This window comes from Phocoena sinus, chromosome 3 (assembly GCF_008692025.1).
Source record: "Phocoena sinus isolate mPhoSin1 chromosome 3, mPhoSin1.pri, whole genome shotgun sequence".
Lineage (NCBI taxonomy): Eukaryota > Metazoa > Chordata > Mammalia > Artiodactyla > Phocoenidae > Phocoena > Phocoena sinus.
In genome coordinates, this window is record NC_045765.1 from 13193400 (window position 1) to 13217300 (window position 23901).

The 23901-nt window shown below is 48.4% G+C and overlaps 2 protein-coding genes across 25 annotated transcripts in view; both read left to right on the forward strand.

Annotated features, from left to right (window-relative positions):
• CALR3 (calreticulin 3) overlaps positions 1–10968 on the forward strand; it is a 32048-nt gene extending 21080 nt beyond the window's left edge. The window contains exons 5-9 of one of the 3 annotated variants that reach the window (XM_032627398.1): positions 2039–2227; positions 5288–5395; positions 5474–5605; positions 6277–6369; positions 10507–10968. In XM_032627398.1, coding sequence (XP_032483289.1) covers positions 2039–2227; positions 5288–5395; positions 5474–5605; positions 6277–6369; positions 10507–10650 — 666 coding nt within the window. In that variant the 3' untranslated portion in view covers positions 10651–10968. The remainder of the gene's footprint in view (positions 1–2038; positions 2228–5287; positions 5396–5473; positions 5606–6276; positions 6370–10506) is intronic. The other 2 variants (XM_032627400.1, XM_032627399.1) reach the window with 2 other exon arrangements.
• Positions 10969–15751: 4783 nt separating this feature from the next.
• The window catches only part of EPS15L1 (epidermal growth factor receptor pathway substrate 15 like 1), a 101442-nt gene continuing 93292 nt past the window's right edge, over positions 15752–23901 (forward strand). For 15 of the 22 annotated variants that reach the window (XR_004349036.1, XM_032625255.1, XM_032625256.1 and 12 more), the window contains exon 1: positions 15752–15838. Coding sequence is in view for 20 of the 22 variants with exons in the window: in XM_032625255.1 (XP_032481146.1) it covers positions 15806–15838 (33 nt within the window). In the remaining 2 variants the exon portion in view is untranslated. The remainder of the gene's footprint in view (positions 15839–23901) is intronic. The other 7 variants (XM_032625259.1, XM_032625274.1, XM_032625276.1 and 4 more) reach the window with 4 other exon arrangements.

Here is a 23901-nt window from a genome sequence, read left to right on the forward strand (position 1 = left end):
AAAGAGGATGGAAAGAAAAAAGACCTACCAAAAAAAAAAAAAAAAAAGGTATTTCTCTGGTGGTCCAGTGGTAGAGAATCCACCTTCCAATGCAGGGGACACAGGTTCGGTCCCTGGTCAGGGAACTAAGATCCCACATGCTGCGGGGGCAACTAAGCCCGCACGCCACAACTACTGAGCTCACAAGCCTCAACTAGAGAGCCTGTGTGCTGCAAACTACAGAGCCCATGCACTCTAGAACCCGCGCACCACAACTACAGAGCCCACACACCCTGGAGCCTGAGTGCCACAACTAGCGAAGTGAAAACCAGCATGCCACAACTAGAAAGAAGCCTGCCCGCGGCAAGGAAGAGCCCGCACTCTGCAACTAAGACCCGACACAGCCACAAAAAAAAAAACCTCGGATGTTCTAGGGAGGAAGGGGTGGCGATCAACAGACAGGGAGATGGGTGAGATTGTTAGGTCAAGGCTTCAGTGGGATGCAGAACACGGGGGCGTTTTGACAGATGATTCAGGTGTAGGGTCTACACGTCTTGATGATGTTTGGATTCTGGGTGCTGAGGGTATGGATGATGACTGTCAGTGGCGTTGCTGTTAAATAGGAGGGGAAATAAAGGCCAAGAAAGGGGTCAGGGCAGACTCAGGGGTCATGTTTAGAACAGTTGGTTGTGAAATCCAGGCAGCCATCGAGGTAGAGGTGTCGAATAAATTGTTGGAAACTTTGGGTCTGAAACTCGGCTGATGGTTGGGATTAAAGATGTTGGCTTGGAGCTGTTTGCATATATGTGGGTGTCGATGTTACCCCTCAGGAGGCTCTGGGCCGGTGGACAAATCCCAGAGGGTGCCAGCCATGGGGCCAGCAAGCCCAAAGTCTAAATTAAAAAAGACAAGTGGAGACAAAGGCAGGCAGAGAGCAGGGGGAAAGCGTTTGGAGAATTGTGCACTCAGCTGTCACGGCGGGCTACAAGGGTTGAGGGGGACACAGAGTAGGCTGTAATACTGGTCCCGGGACAGAGTCATTGTCTGCGGTGTGGCAGAGCAGAGGGGTACTGAAAAGATGTTTTGATTGGGTTCTTAGCAGGGAGAGACTCCTCCTGACAGAGTCTTTATACTGGGGCAGTGGTTCCCAAACTTGAGCCGCGTCAGAGACACTGGAGGGCCTATGAAAGTGGCCAGAGGGTCCACGAGGCTCTGATGCAGCAGTTCGGGGCTGACCTGGGAATGGGCATTGCCCATGTTCCCCCAGTGATGCTGCTGCTGTTGGGGTATGGTGCAGGGGTCCCCTCTGCTGCTGACAGTCAGATACGTCCTGGTCACCCCCAGCCTCCCCAGACACCCTCCCATCCACCTTCCAGCCCTCCTTTATTTTTTATTTTATTTATTTATTTTTGGCCACACCGTGTGGCATGTAGGATCTTAGTTCCCCAACCAGGGATCCAACCCGTGCCCCCTGCAGTGGAAGCGTGGAGTCTTAACCACTGGACCACCAGGGAAGTCCCCAGCCCTCCTTTATTGAATGTTAAATGCTTTCCTTGTGTCCAGCCTGGGGCTTTAACCATGACCAAAAGGCGCACCAGGCCTGCCCTCCCCAAGCTTAAATTGTTGGACAACACAGAGAGTTAAAAATTCTCCCTTGTGTTGAGAAATAGAGTGGGCTTCATTTGGTGTCTTTCAGAATGCAGAGCCAGAAGTTGTTTTGCATATAACTTTTCTTAAGTCCAACAATGCACTGGTCCCTCGGTTTACACCAATCACCCCATCATAACTGCCTGGGGGATTATAGGTGAAAGCCATTGTCTTTGCACAAAAGAGAATCAGCCACTCAAGAGAAGGCTGCCAGTAGTGAGGAAGTGTTCTACAAAGGGGTGAGTCTTCTATAGGACACCCTTTCATTGTCAAGTCAACCTCTATTTCTAGAACGTCTCTGCCTTCTGTTTACAACAAGGCTTTGACCCATGACGATTTATGCTGCATATCTAGACCTGCCTTGAAACGTTAAGGGTCTCATTCTTTTCCTTTTCTGCCCCAAAACATTCAGGTTGATGGCTTCACACACCTCTACACTCTGATTTTAAGACCAGACCTCACTTACGAAGTGAAAATTGATGGTCAGTCGATTGAATCCGGCAGCATAGAGTATGACTGGCAGCTCACATCACTGAAGAAAATGGAGAAGGCTTCAGCAGAGTCTAAGGACTGGGACCAGGCTACAGAGGGCAAATCCCAGGTGTGGATTTTTCCCGCAGAACTGCTAGAAAGTGTACAAGTGTAGTTCGTAAGTACCCAAGTACCGTACAACTGCTGCATGGCTGGGAATCATGATGACAGCATTACAACAATCAAAGTGCCCTCCTCAGAGCATATATGCTGAGACCAGCCACACAGGCTGCACACTTCAAGGTATTGTGAAAGAGTTAAAATATCTGAGATGAAAGCAAGTAGGGTTTGTTTTTGTAACCAATGTTTTTTTTAAAAAAGGAAAATGTATCAGCAACCTTTATAAAAAAGATTTTCTTGTCATTCTGCATTTGAGCATAAGTATTTTTGATCATCATATTTGTGACTGCCAACCAAGAATCAATTATCGTAACAGGTATATATTAGTTTCCTAGGGCTGCCATAAGGAGGACCACAAACTGGGGGCTTGAAACAACAGAGATGTATTCTTTCAGTTCTTCTTGAAGCCAGAAGTCAGAAATCAGCAGGGCCGCACACTCCGTCTGAAGGGTCTAGGGGAGAATCCTTCGCTTCTTCCAGCTTTCGGTGACTCCCAGCGTTCCTTGGCTGGTAGACACATCACTCCGATCTCTGCCTCCTTTTCCACATAGCCTTCTATTCTTTTTGTGTCTCTTCTTTCTCTTATAAGGACATTTGTCATTGGATTTAGGGCCTACCTGGATAATCCAGAATTATAGAATGACCTGTCTGGAGATCCTTACCTTAATTACATCTGCAAAGACCCTTTTTTCCTAATAAGGTCACATTCCCAGATTCTGAGACTTAGGACGTTGAGAAATCTTTTGGGGAACTCAACCTGCTATTAAGCTACTTTTTTTTTTCCATTTACGTTAGTCATTGTTGTAACATTTTTCTTTGTACACCAAACATTATGCAAAAATGTAAGCTATTTATCTTAAGACAATTGTCTTTGCCATAACAGAGTACTGTAACTGATGTTTACAATTAATTTCTGGCAACTTAAAATACTAGTGGCATTGCTGTCTAATAGTCAAATACTTCATCATAGATGGAATGTAATTATGAAATTAAAATGGCATCTTGTTTAGACTTAAATTATTTGGCAACCCTTTTCTTTCATAGATGATCAAATTTAAACTTCCATGAATTTGGAATCCATGTGTCCAATCAATGAGAATGTCTTCAGATTAGAGTAAAATCCCAATCATATAAGGCTTCCCCATCATTTCTCAAGAAAAAGAAAAAAGGCGGGAAGTTTTACTCTCCCTTTCTTACCTTCAAACCAAAGTAAAAAAAGTAGTTTTTCACCTGGAAAGAGCATTTACTTTAAACAAGGTACAGAATGGCAAAGAAACTGACGCTGAGGCTCCCAAGCTCAGGAGATACGGGTCTTAGGACTGAAATCCTGGCTGCCTCTGGGCTACAAGGATGCCATCCTAGCAGCGCAGGTGTGCCTTGGTGCCGGGTGTACACGAGGCAGGTCCCCAGAGGAGCCAAATCATCCTTTCAGAAAGCTCGTTCCCAAACTGGCCGTGTTCTGTCCATATGTTCAGTTCTGTGTGATCTCCTAAACAGTGTGGTTCTTTATGGTGTTACCGTTTGATAACCCTCATTATAAAGAGTCGGCTACTGACTGAGTTGTAATCATTTCCTGGATCCCAACACAAGACTGGCTCACCTGTTGCCAGTTGGGGTCGGGGCAGAGAGCAGTAGGAGAGATGATTAACTCCCATGTGCCATCGTTGAGAAGTTCTAGAGTAACGTGGAAAAGCCACAGTCTCAGTGCAACACTTTTACTATTTCTCAGTTATTCTGAAAGAGAAAACATCATTGTACACCATTTTTATGCTTTGATGTGTTTATCTGAATTATTATTAATCCAGAGCAAATTTTTCTCATCCATTTATTCAACAAATACTTATTTGGGACTTCCCTGGTGGTCCAATGGTTAGGACTCCACTGCTTCCATTGCAGGTGGCACGGGTTGGATCCCTGGTCGGAGAACTAAAATCCTGCAAGCCGCAAGCCGTGTGGTGGGGAAAGAAAGAAAGAAAGGAGAGAGAGAGAGAGAGAGAGAGAGAGAGAGAGAGGGAGGGAGGAAGAAAAAGAAAGAAAGCTCCATTTAAAAAAACAAAAAAAATGTATTCAACACCTATTAAGTCACCTTCACATAGACATGTGTATATATGCATGTGTAGAAATATGTATATATGTGTATGTGTGTATATATGTATGTGTATATGTATACCTGTGTTTTATTCGTTAAGATTTATTATTTATTTTATTTATTATTACTGTTTTGGCTGCATCGGGTCTTAGTTGTGGCGTGTGGGCTCTTCGTTGTGGTGTGCGGGCTTCTCTCTAGCTGTGGGGCGCAGGTTCCAGAGCACGTGGGCTCTCTAGGTTGCAGCACATGGGCTCCAGTTGAGGCACGTGAGCTCAGTAGTTGTGGCACATGGACTTAGTTGCCCCGTGGCATGTGGGATCTTAGTTCCCTGACCAGGGATTGAACCCGCGTCCCCTGCATTGTAAGGCGGATTCTTTACCACTGGACCACCAGGGAAGTCCCCTGTGTTTTATATATATATGTGTATAGTGTGAGTATATATATAAGGGCTGAATAATACAACTGCTTTTCTCCTGCTACCCAGCAGTCCTCAGGTAAATCTTGGGACATTCTTTAGTTGTCCAGCCTCTCTCTGGAACAGTCCATATATGACCATGATGTAGAAGTACAGACTTAACCTAATCAGCAGTAAATATGGCCCGTCTTCCCAACATCACTTTTTGCCCCATCATTTTAACTTTGGCCACTGTTTCGAGTTTTCCACAGCACCGTTCCTCTCAACAGCATGGGAAGAGTGCTGTCATCATAGGTGCGGTTAGGGAGAAAAAGCAGGCAGTGCGTGGTCCTGAAGCCCCCGGTGAGGGAGGGAACCCCAGCACTTAGCCCTTCGACCATCAAATGGAGGAGGACACGGGGAAAAGTGCAACCAGGGTCACAGGTCTGCCCCTGCCTCTCGGGAGTTAAGAATTTCCTTTCTCAAATCTGAGAATCTATATTTTTTCCCCCTACACATATTTTAAGGACTGGGAGAAGCACTTTCTGGATGCCAGGGCCAGCAAGCCGAGTGACTGGAACAGCGAACTGGATGGGGACTGGCAGGCGCCGATGCTGCAGAAGCCTCCATACCAAGTGCGTGGCATCTTCTTCCCTCCAGCCCCCTCCGCACCCGTGTCCCCAGGGTCGACCACATACAGTTTGTTGTTGCAGGATGGCCTGAAACCAGAGGGCATAGACAAAGATGTTTGGCTCCATCAGAAGATGAAAAACACCAATTATTTGACGGAATATGACCTCTCAGAATTTGAGAACATTGGTGCCATCGGACTGGAGCTTTGGCAGGTCACTTGGTTTTAAATTCGCTTTAGTTTAATAACTCTGGACTTCAGCCTAAACTCCTTAATTCACATAGCTAGTATTTGAGCTCCTGTTTTGTGCCGGGCACCTCTACCTGGACCCAAGACATACAGTCGTAGACAAAATGGACATCCTTCCTGCCTTGCTGCTCCCTGGGAATTTGCCTGGAGCTGACCTTGTGGTGCCTGTCAACTTTAGGATAAGGCTGAAGATTCAGATGTAGCATGTCCAGGGTGGAGCCTGAGGTTCTGCATCCCCAGCAAACTCCCTGGCGGTGCTGATGTTGCCCATTCATGGCTCACACTTTGCACAGGAAGGTTCTCGAGCATCGGTTCTCAAACATCGCTGAATGCTCGAGTCACTGGGGAGTTCTTGAAAGTCTCAGTGCCCCGGTGGTACCCCAGACCAGCTAAATCAACATCCCTGGGGGTGAGACCAGGCATCAGGAGTTTTTTTAAATGTTCTTGGTGGTCCCCATATGCAGCCAAGTTTGAGAACCAGTGCCCTGGAGGGAATAGATATTCTAGAAAAGGGTATCTGCATGTCCTACTATTGACAGCTAATCACTGTTACAGTACTGAGCAAATTACAACTGTTTATTTTGTGGAAAGTTTCATTTTTCACATCAGTAACGAAGGCCTTATTTTCATCCACAGGTGAGATCCGGAACCATCTTCGATAACTTCCTGATCACAGATGATGAAGAGTACGCTGAGAATTTTGGCAAGGCCACCTGGGGTGAAACCAAGGTACAATGAACACAATGAACTTTTCTTTCATAATTCAGTTATTTCTGTACTTAAGTCTCACATATAGGAAAAGGCTTGATGAATTTTTACTAATGAACACCCCACCCAGATCAAGATATAGAAGGTCTCCAGAGCTCCAGGAACCTCCTCACGATCCCTCCCAGCAAGCACCCACCCCCAAAGGAATAATGGTTCCACTTCCATCACTGTAGATGGATTTGACTCCTTTTGAAATTTATGTAAATGTAGCTACCCATTATTTATTCATTCAGGTAGTGTTGCGAAGTTCATTCATATTTTTGCATACAGCAGTAGCTTGTTCTTCCTTTGTGAATATTCCAGAAGGTATGTATCCATTCTCTGTGGATGCAGCTTTGGGATGCTTCCAGTTTGTGGCCTCATGGATAAAGCTGTTCCCATCATTCCTGTACATGTCTTTCAATGGACACATGCCCAGGAGTGGACAGGCTGGGTCACCAGTTCTTACACAAACGTTTTCAGTGTGTCATCCTGTTTACATTCCCTTCCTCATCGTCGAGAATTTCAGTTGTGTCGCATCTTTGGCCATGCTAGGTATTACTGTCAGTTGTTGTTGATGAGTCAGTTTTATTGAAGTATAATTTACATACTGTGAAATGTACAGTTCTATGAATTCTGACAAACACATATAGTTATGAAACCACCACTAAAAATCAAGATGTACAACAGTTTCACCACCCCAAAAAGTCTCCTTGTAACCAAGCCCTCCCCTACTCCAGCAATCACTGATCTGATATCCGTCCTTATAGTATTTTTGAAGTATAGTTGATTTACAACGTTGTGTTAGTTTCGGGTGTACAGCAAAGTGATTTAGTTATAAATGTATATTCTTTTTCAGATTCAGAATATATATATACTTTTTCAGATTCTTTTCCATTATAGGCTATTGCAAGATATTGAATATAGTTCCCTGTGCTATACAGTAGGTCCTTGTTGTTTATGTCCCTATAGTTTTGCCTTTTCCAGAATGTCATATAAATGGAATCATATAGTATGGAGTCTTTTTGAGCCTGCTTCTCACACCAAGCGTAGTGTCTCCAAGATTCCTCCGTGTTGCTGAGGTTCACTCAGTAGTTTGTATCTTCTTATTACTGAGTAGTTTATCTGCTTACCAGCTGATGGACATTTGAGTTGTTTCCAATTTTTTTTCTTTTTTTTTGGCTGCACCATGGGGCATGCGGAATCTTAGTTCCCTGACCAGGGATCGAAGCCGCACCTCCTGCAGTGGCAGCAGTGGAGTCCCAACCACTGTACCACCAGGGAAGTCCCAGGGGTGTTTCCAGTTTTTAACAGTATGACCAAAGCTGCTATCAATGTTGTGTATAGTTTTTTTGTGTGGACGCGTGCTTTTATTTTTCTTGGGTAAATACCCAGGAGGGGGTTGCTGAGTTGTATGGTGTATCTTTAACTCTATGAGAAATTGCCAACCTGTTTCCAGAGGGGCTGCACTGTTTTTCAGTCTCTCCAGTCTCACCAGCACTGGGGACTGTGGGTTTCTATAGGTGTGTAGTGGTATCTCTGATTTTATTTGCATTTCCCTGATGATGAATGAAGGTGGGTACTGTTTCATGGCTTTTGTGGCCATTTGGAGATCCTTTTCTGTGAAATACCTGTGTTTTAAGATGTAAGTTTTGTCATTATTCAGATATGGTGAGGCCAGCAGATCAGGAGACGACCTCCCTCAAAAAGATGGTTTATTTTACTCACAGATCCCTAGAGGAGGGGCCACACCATGCCATTCAGGGCCACATGGGGAAGCACCAGGTTTGGTCAGGAGGCAGAGGGAGAGTGTGAAAGATGTAGGCAAAAAACTTTGTTTTGGTTTTTTTCAGGAAGTAACAGATGAAGCTGGATAAGCAGGCTTAGGATTGGCTAGTTTTAAGAATTTCAGTGGGCCCTGGGGTACTAGTTGTCTAGTACCTGGCTGTAGGATAATTAAGGCAAGGAGAAATCAGCCCTGAATTGAGCCCAGTAGTGGAGGTCATTAGGGATGTGAGCTCTGAATGTAGTTTCCATATGAAAAGAGTGCTTTTTGGCATTTACTATCTCTCAGAATGGGCCCCCTTGGAGGGGCCATCCCTCCTGGGTCAGCAAGGCCCCAGATATCAAAGCAAGAGAAACATGGTTGATACAGCCTGTTTATGTCGCTTGCCCACTTTCGCATTGGGTTATTTGACCTTTTCTTATTTAGCTGTAGGTGTTCTTTATATATTCTGTCAAGTTCTTTGTCAGATAAGTGCATCATAAGTGTCCTTGACCACTCTGTGCTTTGCCTTTCTATTCCCTCAAGTGTGAAGCACTCCTGTAATTTTTTTTTTTTTTAGTGTGTATTTTGAGGCCCCTACCCTGAGAAACCAACTTAAAAACTTAGCTCTGCCTTCACATGAAGAAGATAAAATATCTTCCATCAGTACAAATTCATTTATAACTCTTCGGAGCTAGAGTATTGACACTAAAATGTATGCTTTTAATGGGCATAAACATTTTGTTTCTCATGTTGCTAAGCACCAATAACTAAATGGTGGCGCCACTCACCCATAAGGAGAGAGTGGTCAGTGTCTTCTGCGAGTGCCGTGACTGAGAGAGAAAGGTCTTAGAGGACCCTCCACACTGTTTTAGCCAGAAACTTTGGGTTGTTAAGTTGCATGCCGGTGAGTTTAAATTAAGGGTGATACACAAAACATCTTACTGCTTTTAATCAAAATCTCCTCATTCCTTTATTTTCACTGATAAGGCATCTGCCATGTCATGTCCGTCACACTGGGACCAACTGCAAAGCAGGTGCTTAAAATTTGAGGGCTTCCCTGGTGGTGCCATGGTTGAGAGTCCGCCTGCCAATGCAGGGGACACGGGTTCATGCCCCGGTCCGGGAAAATCCCACATGCCGCAGAGCGGCTGGGCCCGTGAGCCATGGCCACTGAGCCTGCACGTCCGGAGCCTGTGCTCCACAACGGGAGAGGCCACAGCAGTGAGAGGCCCGCGTAAAAAAAGAAAAATATTGAACATTTTAAGGTATTTCAGGGGGAAATTTCCCCTCCACTGATGAAAGGTGGTTATCACTAAGTGATTTTCTCATGAGTCCTTTCTTCTGTTTTCCTTTTTTTAAAATTATTTATTTATTTATTTTGGCTGCACTGTGTCTTAGTTGTGGCAGGCGGGCTTCTTAGTTGCGGCATGCATGCGGGATCTAATTCCCTGACCAGGGATTGAACCCCAGGCCCCCTGAACTGGAAGCGCAGAGTCTTACCCACTGGACCACCAGGAACGTCCTGAGCCATTTCTTCTTGAATCTGATTTCTGCAGCAAAGCCTTCCTAAACTCTTTTTTCAGGAATGACTATGGGAAATTTCTTGACGTGTCTTCACTCATCTAACCCTTCTTTTAATCACACATGTCTGGAATTGCTCATTCAGGCTCTGAGTCCTCTTCTCATTACTCAATCACTTGTCAGCTGGTTGAAGGACTGGCCCAGGTGCTCTGGGAATAGAAGAAGGAGGGTGTATTCATTTCCTGGGGCTGCCATAACAAATCACCACAAACTTGCTGGCTTAAAACATCACAAATGTATTCTCTCCAATTCTGGAGGCCAGAATTCCAAAATCAGTATCAATAGGCTGAAATCAAGGCATCAGCAGGGCCTTGCTCCCTCTAAAGGCTCTAGGGCAGAACGCTTACTTCGCCTCTTGCAGCTTCTGATGGGTCCTGGTGCTCCTTGGTTTGTGGCCACACCCTTCTAATCTTTGCTCCCATCTTCACATGTCCTTCTCCTCTTCTGTCTCTGTTTGTGTCAAATCTCCCTCTGCCCCTCTCTTATGAGAACATTATGATAGAATTTAGCATCCACCTGATAATCCAGTAGAAATTCTTCATCTCAACATGCTTAATTTAATCACATCTGCAAAGACCCTTTCCCCATAGGTATAAGGTTACATTTACAGGTTCCAGGAATTGGGACCTGATTACTGGGGGGTTTTTTTTCAGCTGACCCCCAGCTGGTGTGGAGGCTTCTAGAAGGCAGGGGCAGGCTGCATGATGACACCCAATCAGCCCACAGGAAGCATAATCCCCAGCTGCCGGGGTCTTTGTTTCTTTCTCCAGGGCCCAGAAAGGGAGATGGATGCCATACAGGCCAAGGAAGAAGTGAAGAAGGCCCGAGAGGAAGATGAGGACGAGCAGATGATGGGCAGGTTTGGTGGGAGAGAAAATATCTTCAAAGGATTCCACAAGAGGAATGAACTTTAATCATCCCCACCCCAGATAAAGATGACTGGTAAAACCTTGTGTCTACTTTAATCAACACTTAAAAGCTCAAATGTCTACATACGTGGTCATGTGTCTAATTTTCTTTGAAAAATGTTCCCATGCTTCTCGGTGGGATCGGTCTGGTTTTCCCCGAGCACCTTCCACCCCCTCCCCCCTTACCCCAGGTACCCAGAGACGTTTCCTTTGGACAAACCGAAGTGCTGGAGGAAGCCCGAGGCCAGTGAGAGTCTGGCCAAAAACACAATGCTCTTTTCTTAATCCCCCAAATGTTTTATAAATAAAAGGTGGTAAAGCTTACCTTGAAAAAGGAGAAATGATGCTTTATTTCTTTGGGTTGTAAGTTACTAATAGCTTATGTGAAACTTTTCCAGTATGGAATCTTTATGCAGCATTGTTGGCGTGGAAAGGTGCACGCTGCTTATTCTGGAGAACCCAGGCCTTGTGCACAGATGTTTAACATTCCATAAAGGAGCTTTTTCCCCCACTCTGTGACCCACTTCCATGGCCGTTAGTTCTCTGTAAGACAGAGGAGTGAAATTCATTCTCTCAAGTGAAAATAGTGATTACTTCGCAGCTAAATTCTTTTCCTTAAATCAAATGACTTGCTTAAAAAAAAAAAAAAAGCCACACATAGCAGCCTTCTGTTTTGAAGAGCTCTGTTTTCACGCAGAAATTTGTGTTGGAAATAATCAAATTTAGGACATCATGTTACAAATGAGCCAAATAAAATCGGAAATTATATAGAACGTATTGATAGATGATCAGTGTGAAAAGTCTGGCCAGGAAGTGAAGGTCTGGCAAATTTTGTTCTGGCTTTCGTTGAAGTTGGCAGACCTTCGACCTTGAACTTTTTCAAGGTCCTTCAACTTTTTCAGCTGACAGTCACATTGGTCTTCCCAGTTTATCGGGGGTTATCAGTCTCAGAAGCTAAAGACTCACTCCCTGGAAGTGCAGGGGTGGGATTCAAACACTGCCCACCTTTTAAATCTCTGAACAAGGGGAGAAGTTAATGAGGGAAGAAGCAGTGCTAGACCTCGAGAGAAAATGCTGGAAACAATTGTACAAAATGGGTCAGACCAGCTCAGACCCTGCAGAACTCATCTTCCGCAGCAGTGCTGTCCTGGAGAACTTTCCTCGTCTGCGCTGGCAATACAGTAGCCACTGGCCACATGTGAGGCCTTGAAATGTGGCTGGTAGGACTGAAGAATGAATTTTATTTTTAATTAATAAACTTCATTTTCTAGAGCAGTTTTAGATTCCCAGCAAAACTGAGCAGAAAGTAGAGAGAGTTCCCATATACTGTCTATCCTCACACCCTCACACCCTCCCTTACAAATGACATCCCACACCACGGTGGTATGTTTGTCACAACTGATTGATGTGTCACATGGACACATCATTATCGCCCAGAGTCTGTACTGTGCATTAGGGTTCACTCTTGGTGTTGTGCCTTCTATGGAGGAACGAATTTTTAATCTTATTTTATTGTAACATTTATTATTTTTTCTTCCAGTTTTATTGATATATAATTGACATACAGCACTATATAAGTTTAAGGTGTACAGTATAATGATTTGACTTACATACATCATGAACTGATGACCACAATGAGTTTAGTGAACGTCCATCATCTCATATAGATAAAAAATTAAAGACATAGAAAGAATATATGTTTTCCTTTTACTGAGAACTCTTAGGATTTACTCCCAACAATTTTCATTATAACATACAACAGTCTTAATTATATTTATCATGTTGGACATCATATCCCTAGTACTTATTTATCTTATAACTGGAAGTTTGTACCTTTTGACTGCCTTCATCCAGTTCCCCCCCACTCCCACCTCCTGCCTCTGGTAATGACAAATCTGATCTCTTTTTCTATGAGTTTGTTTCTTTTTGAAGTATAATTGGTCTACAACACTATGTTAGTTCCTGTTCCACAGCATAGTGATTTGATATTTCTATACATTTCAAAATGAGAAATAAAGTCATTACAGACGTAATCAAGTGATAATGACATCATTAAGGTGGGTCCTGATCCGATATGACTGGTATCCTTATAAGTGGGAAATTTGGACACAGAGACAGACATGTACAGAGGGAAGACCATGTAAAGATCCAGGGTGACACCATCTTCAAGCCAAGAAACACTGGAGGCTACCAGAAGCTTGGAAAGGGACGTGGAACAGATCCTCCCTTACAGAATTGTAATTGATTTAAATTTAAACTTACATTGCCATATGTGGCGAGGGGCCACTGTGTTGGATGGTGCAGCTTTAGACTCTGGGGAGAGAGGCCCCAGGATGGCTGATTACTGCCCAGGGTGGCGGGCACAGTAGTAGAGGGAGTTCCAGGCCACTCTGCTGCTGGCCAGGTGAGACTCTCACCATTGAGCCTCTGGTTCCAGTCAAGACACGATAGTCTCCATGGTTTTTGTTGCCCTTGTAGACTCTCGACAGCGAGGCTGGAAGCCTGCACAATTTTCCTAGACAACCTTGCCCGTTAGTGCCCCATCACGTTCTGTGAGAAGGACATCAGAAGACGGGCAAAGAGGAGAAGCCATTTTTTCCAGGCTCCTGCCGGCACCTTAGGCACTGGGGACAATCGTGGTGACATTAGCAACAATGGCAGAAGCAGTGGTGGCCAGTGAGGACCGGTATCTGGGTTCCTGCTCAGGGCCCAGTGGTTGTGGGTTTGGGGTAACACCCTTTCCCTTTTGACTTTTAGTCCTAAAGAGGCTAGCAGCTTCCTACTGTTACTAATCTTAGGTAACCTTGTATTTCTCCTCTGTTTTCCCAATGCTTTTGCACTCAGTCTCCTGTTACAAATTGTCCTCTGTTTGAAATATCTAGGATGACTTCTCTTTTCCTTATGGAACATGGACCAATAAAGCACCCAAGGCAGCTAAAAGCCTCCATCACCCCCACCAGGACCACCACTGCATCTTTCCAGCTGTCCCACTTGCTTCCATCCATCCCCTCTCCATCCACTTTGCCTACCTTATCCAGAGCTGCTGTTCTAGAGCAGTTGTTCATGTTCAAAACCCTCTGGTGAGGGACTCCCTGGTGGACCCATGGTTAAGGCTCTACTCTCCCAATGCAGGGGCCCTGGGTTCAATCTCTGGTTGGGGGACTAAGATCCTGCATGCCGCACGGTGTGGCAAAAAAAAAAAAAAAAATCTTAAAAAAAACACACCCTCTGGTGGCCTCTCATTTCTCTTTGCACAGGGAACTGAGGAGCAAAGGAGCACCATGAGGCTGAAAACTTGGAGCTCGGAGAGCAAGGTGGTCTCAAGATGAGGCTGGATCACATGTGGTCTTATTTTATTGCTCTTCACACAGGGCTCTCCAATCAGACCATATGTAATCCAGCCTCATTTCAAGACCCTCTGTCTTGCTGTCTGAGTTCCAGAGCCTCAGTCTCAAAGTGCCTCTTCGCTACTCAGCTTCTTCTGCTTGTGATGGTTCCGAGGCGCCACCGTCGCTGCAGTCAGGCTCAACCTTCAAGTGTCACACCATTGGACTACTCTGGAGCACTTATCACTGGTTATCTATTTCCTCATGTGATTTTTAAAAATCAATTATTTTTTTGGCTGCATTGGGTTTTCGTTGCTGCGCGTAGGCTTTCTCTAGTTGCAGCGAGCGGGGGCTACTCTTCGTTGCGGTGCGCCAGCTTCTCACTGCAGTGGCTTCTCTTGTTGCGGAGCATGGGCTCTAGGCACGCGGGCTTCAGTAGTCGTGGCACGCGGGCTCAGTAGTTGTGGCACACGGCTTAGTTGCTCCACGGCATGTGGGATCTTTCCCGGACCAGGGCTTGAACCCATGTCCCCTGCATTGGCAGGAGGATCCTTAACCACTGTGCCACCAGGGAAGTTCCTTCTCATGGGATTTTTTCATGTCTGTTTCCTTCCTCTAGACCTGTGGTTCTCACAATGGGGGTCCTGGGGACCAGCAGCCTCAGCACCTCCTGGGGATTTGTTAGAAATGCAAAAATCTCAGGCCCCACCCAGATCTGTAAACCAGAATCTGGAAACCTAGTCTACTTAACAAGTCTGGGTAGCTCCAGGGTGAGACCTGTTTGTGTAGAGTGTGTGTCTGCCTGGCCCACAAATGGAGCACCTGTACTCAATGAGCATTTGATGGTGAATGGTTGTTGAATGAATCACAAAGCACACTGTGCTCATTTGAAGGGCACGAGGTATGTCAAGTCACTGAAGACACTGGAGCAAGCAGCTGTGAGACTCCAGAGGGGAGGAGGTGGACAGGAAGCTGTGCCCTCACTACCCCAAGATCGCACAGCCTTCCAGCTTGTCTGCCTGAGAAGTGCCACTATCACAGGACACCAAGTAAGGGGAAGCTGACCCGTGCTGAAGAAACCTTGTGCCACTGTGGCCAGCTACTCAGCAGGACCTTCCTTCCTCATCCTTTTAGTGGAAACCGGCCACAGATGAGTGGGTGTCTATAGTAAAAAGAAGGCAAAACACGTCTAAACAAATAAATGTGCCTCCATAATGGTCCTCCAGCAAACACCAGGTGCCTGCTCTGTGCAGGGCTCAGCGTGAGGCATAGAGGTGGAACAATAGCAAACACATATTACCATTCCCTCTTTTCGGAAGAGGGGATTGGGGGCGCAGAGAGGCTACTTAAATGACTTGCCAAGATCACACAGCAAGAAAGTGGCCACACACACACACAGCTATCCTAGGAACAGGGCGCCTTGCTGGGCAGGGTGAGGGTCCCGACCCTCTGCCAGGTGGGCGACGGCCTCTGCATAGTGCTTTTGCCAGGCGCACGGCAATGGGAACAGCATCCCTAGAAAGAGGGCCCATCATCGGCTAGGACCCGGAGGGGTAAGGAACCTTGGCAGACGAGCCAAGGAATTGGGAAGGAGGTGGTGAAGGAGCGCGTGAGCCACTCTGCAGAGGTCCCGGGCCCCGCCCCCTCCAGCTGGGGCTAGGCGCGCGCGGCCCCGCCCTCAACCCCCTCCCCTTCAGGCTCCGCTGAGCTTGCGCGGCCCTGCTTCGGCCCCGCCCTCTCCCGGGCCGGGCTGCGCGCGCACCGCCCCTCGCACCAGTGCGCACGCGCGGCCCCGCCCTGTTCCCCCGGCGCTCGGAGCCCGAGTCCGCGGGAAGATGGCGGCCCCGCTCATCCCCCTCTCCCAGCAGGTACGGGCTGGCTAGGAGGGCGGGCGGCGGGGGGGCGGCGGGGGCTGTGCCGCCGCCCGTACGGGGCGCGAGGCGGACGCTGCGGGGAGGCCTAAGCGCGAGGAGGCCCAGCTGGGCGGCGGCGGCTCGCGCTGAGGGGCCCCGGCGGAGGGCGGGCGTGTGGTCCTGAAGGTGACAGGCCGGTCCGGCCTTCGGCCTCCCGCAGCAGAGCGACCCTCTGCTGGCGGCGACCCCGCAGGCGGGGCCGCAGCGCGTGTCTGTTCCACCCGGGGCCCGGCGTTCTCCGCAGCTTCCAGGCCGGGTGATGCACGGTAGCATTGGGCTGCCTTTCGGGGAGGTGGGCCAGGGGAGCAAGCATTTCTGCGGGTGCGGCAGCCTCGCGGGTCTTTGTCTCCTGCCGGGTCCCAACGCCGGGGCGGCAGTGTCCCCGCCGCGGCGGAGGGCAGAGCCCCGCCGGAGCCAGGACCTGCCAGCAGTGCGATCCCGGACTCTTCCCTTCTTCCACTGGGAGCTGCTTCCGCCACCCCTACGCCGTGAAGGGGGTCGCAAGTCTCCGGGCGCCTTGCGGTGCACTCAGATCAGCCAGATGCTCTTACTAAGGGGCAGTATCAGTGGCGCGACACAGACGTGCAAAAAAGAGCCATGCGCAGACAACCCTGCCTTCTGGGAGCGACGTTCATTCATTTATCCATCCGTCAAATGTGCGTCGGGCCAGGTGCTGGGAGCGCAGCAGTCACCCAGACCAACAAGGTTGCTGCTGTCCTGGAGGCGACACTCTCGTGGGAACTAGAAACTACCTGTGTCCTGCTACTAACAGCTGCTTTTATTTGCTGAATATCTGTGTTGTACCAAGCACCGTATTATACGCACTTTGCCAGAATTATCTAGCACAGCATTGGGATTGAGAGTGAGGACACAGGGTCACATCATCTTGTGTTCAGATCTTGACTCCAAGGCTTACTTCTCTGACTGTCCTTGGACGAAGCTCTTAGCCTCTCTATGCCCCAGCCACCTCATTTGGAAAATGGGAATATAAAAAAAGTATTGGGGTTAGGTGAAGATTAAGCATGTAAAGCACTTAGAACAGTGCTTGGCACATCGGACTCACTCATTGATTCTGTAATTATAACCATTATTTAATTCTCTGGCAGATTTGGGCATTTGGAAATAGAGATTACAGCTGTGAGAATGCCAAACCCCAGGAGAGCTGTTAGGCAGGTTGACATGACTGGTCAGCTGATCCAAGGAGAGAGACAGTGCATACTTGCTAAATATTGCCAGAACTAGCCAATTTGTAACACTGTCACTAAATTAAAAGCATTAGAGACCAGTGGTTATGAATTAACAGATATGAAAGTGCTCTGTAAACTATTAAGTGCCCTACAGATGTTGGGTATTATTATTGATAGGCAGTTGCTACCTTTTAGGGTATGGTGGGGGGTGTGTGTGTGTGTGAAACAGGCTTAGGCTCATTTAATGAGGAAGCGCCCCTGGTTTTTAAAACTTCCTATCCACTTTCGGCACCTGCCTTAATTTGAACGTTTTTTTTTTTTTTTAATTAATTTTTTTGGCTGCGTTTGGTCTTCATTGCTGCACGTGGGCTTTCTCTAGTTGTCGCGAGTGGGGGCTACTCTTTGTTGCGGTGCACGGCCTTCTCATTGTAGTGGCTTCTCGTTGTGGAGCACAGGCTCTAGGCGCGCGGGCTTCAGTAGCTGTGACACACGAGCTCTCGAGCTCAGGCTCAGTAGTTGTGGCGCATGGGCTTAGTTGCTCCGCGGCATGTGGGATATTCCCGGACCAGGGCTCGAACCCGTGTCTCCTGCATTGGCAGGCAGATTCTTAACCCCTGCACCACCAGAGAAGCCCTTAATTTGAACTTTGATGACAATAGCTAAGGTTAATTGAGTGCTTTAGAGTTTATTAAGTGCTTATCCACACAACGAAGAGAGGGGATTCTTCTTACGTTACTGATGAAGGATTAGCTTTAGAGGAAGGCAGTGGTTTGCTGCTGTGAAGTAAGGTGTGAAAACCTGAATCAGGTCATGTGATTCATCTGTTTAGCACCTTTTAGAATAAAATCCCAATCCCTCCCCAGGAATCCCTGATGGTCTGGTGCCTGCCAGCCTCCCCTGCTTTTTTCTCACCCTGGCACCCACACTGCAGCCATACTTGTGGCTTTTCTGTTCTGCTCGTAGTTTAAGCTCTGTCTGTCCTTATGATGTCCCATGGGCTGTTCCTCCTTCTTGAAGCGCTCATCCCTATTTCTTACCTTCGTGGTGCCAGTGCCTGGCTCCTTTCAGGTGGCAGCTCAAATGTCATTCTCCCCAGAGGCCTTTGCTGGTTACCTGTTGTAAGTCCCCCTCCCCTAGCACTGTGCCTCCGCCACACCACCCGTCAGCACCAGTCATGGTCCACAGATGTCTGTGGGTCTCTTTGCTGTCTGTGTCCCCATTAGACCAGACATAGATCTCTTGCTCAGCGCTCCTGACTCTGTGCTCAGCACCCAGGGGGTGTCAGGTAAACCCATGAAGCAGGGACCAGCGAGTTGCATCACCCAGCACCCTTCACAGGTGGCTTTTCTTCCCTCCATGTGGCCTGGGGTCTGGGCCCTTGGGGGTGGGAGCATATTCGAACGAGGAGCTCGACAGCCTGAATCCCCTGGTCTCTGACAAGTTCAGGTCATTGACTGGTGTGCTTTTTCCTTTTCCTTTGTTGAATGATGGCATGGCCAGGCTTCCTTCCTTGGGTAATTATGTCAACATTTAACACCTGTTAAGTGAAGCACTGCTGCCACATGTTCCTGTCGACCCAGGTGTGAGGCACAGACCTATCAGGCGCTTCCAGTCTAGCTGAGGCTAACACGAGTTCAGTTCAGTCTAACACGAGTTCACAGTTATTACAGGGGAAGCATGCATATAATTCCAGGATAATTTCTGGTTGGGGTCACTAGGGGAGCCCCCTGGAGCAGGAGGCCGTGGTCCAGTTGGATTGAGGTGTAGGGCACACTTGGAATGTGGATGGCCAGCTGAGGGTGAGTGAAGCGGGTAGCCAGTGGGATTGTGGAGGGTGGGGTGTTTTTCCTCTGCCTCCAGCCCTGTCTGCGTTTCTCCCATCAGCATCTTTCCTGGTCTGCTCCCTACTCTGCCATATCTGTGATGTCCCCTCCCCATGTAGTCTCCTCTGACCCTGAATATAAATCTTGTCAATTTGAAGAGTAGGTAGTTCTCCCTCTAGAAGTGATTTTTTCCTCCATCAATGTCTCATTGATTTATGTTTCTCCCAGCGCCCCCCTTCACCTCTCCTCTTTAATTGTGGCCCACCCTGGAAATGCACCTGTGTCCCTTACCCCCTTTGTACCCCCTTGTGCTCTTGTAGGCAAGGTCACCAGTAACCTACAAGAGCACACGGTGGTCCTTAACCCCAGTGGCCTGTCCTTGGGACTGGTCCTCCTTGAGCCCTGCAACACTTGTCCGTCACTGTAGCCTGCCCTCAGCCTTTACTGTCTCTCTTCTCCCAAATTTCAGCCTCTCCTGTTTGCATCCTTTCTTTCTGTTTGTTCCTGCCTCTGGTGCAGAGCACTCTAACACTGCCTCCCAACCCTCCCCACCCCGCAATGGCTAGAACCTCATGCTGTGACCTCCTGCTGCATCCTGCCTGCCCCAGAGGCCTCTTTGGTGGTGTCTTCCTTCAGCCCCATCTGAACGGAAGTTCTCCCTCCTGTACCTTTTGTGGGTCCCTTGCGTGGCCACCAGACCCAGGGAACAATGGTAATGGGAGGAGAGTGTCAGGCTCAGTGACAATGAGAGTCTGCCTGGTGCCCAAGGAGTTCCTTCTTCCTTCCTCCCCACTTAGTCATATGCTTCTTTTTAATGGGTACCACTGTTTTAAGAGTGTTTTATTCCCATTTTTCAAACGGGAAACTGAGACCCAGAGAAATTAAGTAACTTGCTGAAGTCCCATAGCTGGTGGGTGCAGAGCTGGGATTGACCCACATCTGTCTGCCTGCAGAGCCCTGCTCTTTCCGCTCTTCTAGGCAGCCTGCTGGCCCACAGCAGCACCAGGCAAATGTGTCTGGAATGAAGACTCAGTGCTTGGGACACTTGTTTGTCCTTTTGTCCCTTGTTTTTTCCTCCAAAATAACTGCTAGTTTCTGTGTCTTACTAGAATGTTAATGCAGTATAAGTTGGGGTGGTGGTGGTAGTCAGGTTTTATTTATTTATTTTTATTTTTTAATTAATTCTTATTGGAGTATAGTTGCTTTACAATGTTGTGAGAGCCAGGTTTTAGAGTAAATTTGGTTCACCCTGTAAGATCCAGAGTTCCCTGGCTGTCTCTGTCTTACTGACCTGCCTCAACCTGGTTTTTGTTGACTACGTGGCTCCCGGTAAAGCACGAACATATAAGTTTTGCTTCTTCTGCCCCAACTTTGAGCTTTAAAACAACTTTCCCCTGCCTGGTTCTTAATCCTGATCAGTTGATGGGGGAAGCAAGTGACTGTCTTTGATCAGATGTATTGGATAGAGCGTCCACTCTCTGATGCCTCAGGCTGTGCCGACAGCCCCGGCCACCGGTGGTGAGAGGCACCTCATCAGCCCCACTCCAGGGCTGCCGTCCGCTTTGACCTGAACTGAGCAGCCAGCACTCACTCGGAAAGCTACTCGATATTCTTCCTCGGGACGGTGCTCTTGGAGCCCCATTATCATTTGAGGCCCCTTCAGGGTGCCTGTTTTTCAATGTTAGGGTTCCCAGATATTCTTTCAGTGACCTCAGTTATGCAGTACTTTCTGCACCTCAGTTTCCCCATCTGCAAATTGGGAATAATACTCTACACCTGTTTTATCTGTCTCACAACAGTGGAGTGTCAGAATCCCTCAGGGTGATAGACGTGTGCACAAAGTGCTTTCATTTGTGTAGCACACTGTTTGTTCAGGCATTTACTGGGCATCTTCTCTTGGCTGGTGCTTTCTGGGCAGCAGGATGTACCAGCAAACCTGAAGACCATCCTGCCCCAGGGAGCTGAGGTTCTAAGGAGAGGGCGCAGACGTACAGAAATGAACAAACACGTACACAGTATAGTGATGCCATCTGCACTGTGAGAAGTGTAAAGCCGAGGAGGGCACAGTCAGATGCGGAGGTCTGGGAAGGCCTGGAGTCCACACAGGCTCCAAGGACTGAGTAGGAAAGGCATTTGGATGGCTCAGATTATCCTCCCAGTCACCCTGATCAGTCATCCTCGCTTTATATAAAGGGGTAAACTGAGGCCCAGAGACCTTATGTCACTTGCCAAAGGTGGCACCCAGCAAGCTCACGCTGACACGGCTCTTCTGACCCCCGTCCTGGGCTCTGCGTTGCACTGCAGTTTCCTGTCTTGGAATTTTTTTTTTTTTTTTAAGCTGCCAAGCGTTATGGTAGTGTGAGGTCTCATTTGTTTTTAAACAGTGGTCCTGCTACTTCATCATTAGGTTCTATGGAGTCTGGTGGAGAGAAGATCACTTGTTTACATTTTTATTTTATTGTTTTTTAATGGGGAGGGGGAGATGGAAAGACCTGCTTGTCGTCTTTATGAGGGATCAGCAGGCTTCCCTGCTGCAGTGGGTACTCAGTGCTTCCAGAGGCTGATGGAGGAAAGAGTGGGCCATACCCAGCCCCCAGGAAGAGTGCACTCTGCTCAGGCTGGGGAGGCTCAGGTCCGAGCTGGAGGAGGGCCGGGTGACTTGCTTGCACTTGGGTGTGTTGGAGACGCTTGCCTGGAGGAGAAGGGGCATTTGGACTGGGCTGTGGAGATCCTGGGAAGGGAGGGAGGCATGGCATTTCTGACAGAGGCAGAGCAGAATGAGCGAAAGCCAAGAAACTGGAACTCCAGCTCAAAGGGCCGAATGTGAGGCCGGGGATGGGACTTTGGGGTACATGTCCCTCTTTTAACTAGGGTGACTTAGGGTTGAAGGGAAGAAGGTGGCATGGTAAAATGGGACACAGGAGTCTGTGCCTGGCCTACAAATTGGCCTGAGACAAAAGGGCCTGACAGGGTGTCTGCTTGTCCAGAGAGTAGCTGACGCAGACGTGGGGGAGGAAAGGAGATCTGCGGGCTCTGTGGCCCAAAGGCTACTCCTGCGTGGAGTGCTTTGCCCGCCACAGCAGTCTTACTGCTACAGGCTGATGGGGCGGGGGGGGGGGGGGGGGGGAAGTAGAGGTTACAGATGACCGCAAACAGCCGTCTCCTCAGATTGCCGCCCAGTTCTGCCTGATGAGTGGGATTGTTGTAGTTCTTGATAGCAGAATCGATTTACTGATTGTGTTCTGGACTGCCTGATAGAGAGTTGGTTCTCCTCCTTTTGTACATACTGGCTGAAAGCAGGGAAAGGTGGTGCCTAGCCGTCACTGTCTATGGACTGAATCAGGCCTCTGCCCCACCCAGCTCATGGCACCCCTGTATCCTGCACCTCCCAGACCTGTTGCTCTGCCCTGCAGCCCCTAGGCCCTTCTTTCAGTTGCTTGCATATTCTCTCTTGCCTCAGGGCCTTTGCACATGGTATTCATGGCCTCTCTGGATTGTTCTTTCCCCCACTTCATCTCCGGTTAATCCCTACTCCTCTTCATATCTCAGCTGCCACATCACTTCCGTGACAGCCTGGCCCAGCTTTTCTGTTACTGCCTTTGGGGATACTCTGTACTTTTCCACATACCAGTTTGTAATTTTCTGTTGGTGGGAGTATTTGATTGATGGTCTTTCTCTCCCACTACCTAGACCATGTCAACAAAGGCAGGGGCTGTGCAGGTTTTAATTTGACTTCGTACCCTACGTGCTAGGAGTCATCTGTTGAACTGAAGGCTGACGGGTAGGGCAGGTCCACTTTATGAGAGGCAGTTAGGAGCTCTGGCAGTTCTTGAGGAGTGAAGTGACACGTTTAGATTGTCTGACTGCTTATACAGGGAATGCCCAGAACTGGGTACTAGCTCAGAGACATTTGCTGTGCTACAGTCCTGAAGTGGTACAGAGCAACCTGGCCTGAGGTTTCTGGAAGAGCAGAACGGCTGATGATCAAAGGAATATGTGGATTGGCTACCAGTACAGGGATCCTCTGAGTGGGGGCAGGAAGCAGGAGGAAGAAGCAGGTGTGGTGTGGGCAGCCAGCAGGACAAGACAAGCCTTTGTGGGAGCCAGGTGGGTGGCACCAGGTGGTGGCCGTGTCAGTTGAGACCAGACCTTCATCACCTTTGCAACAGGCCCTCCAGACTGGGCCAGACCCCACATTGAGGCACAGCCCATCTCCTGGGGACACCCCCCACCCCGCAATGTTACATTTACTGAGCACCTACTTTGTGCTGGCTCAGACCCAAGATAAATAAAGCTGAACACCTGCCCTTCCAATGGCTGAACTGGAGCTGGGCTCCCAGGCACGGATAATCCGGACACCCTGTGGCGGACATCCTTGTGGAGGTCCGGTGGCAGCCCGCAGAAGTGGAATGAATTGCTTCCACTGGGCTGGACATAGGAGAGGAGGAAGAGGAGACCTGCATCTCCCTTCTTCTTTTCCCTCCTCTGTTCCAGTAGGACCGGAGGAAGCAGAGGTGTGCAGCCTTTCAGTCTGGCTTCTTGCCCCTCCACCCCCATCTTTACAGTTTGCCCCTCCTATCCGCTCTGCCCAGTCAAAGCCCCGATTCCCAGACTCTGGTCACCTGGGGTGTCCCAGAGTGGTGTTGCGGAGAGATTTGGGGCACAGGTCTTGCATGCAAGTAAGGGAGTGTGGTTGGATAACCACTTTGTGCCCATTCACCACTGACTCCCTGTCAGGGAGGTGTCATTGTCATCATTCTTGTGCTTATTTCTGAACAAGAAAACTGAAAAGGGAGAGAGGTAAAATGCCTGGTGTCAGACGTCCTGGGGAGGTGGGGTGTCTGGGTTGGCCCACAGATCTAAAACTCCCGTGGATGCCATGTTGTGGGCTCCTGGGAGGGCAGGAGCAGCTCTATCCCTGCTGTGTCCCAGCATCTGAAGCAGGCAGGTGATCGTCACCTGTTGATTGATTGCTGCGTGCTCTGAATAGCAGCCAGGAGCGCAGTCT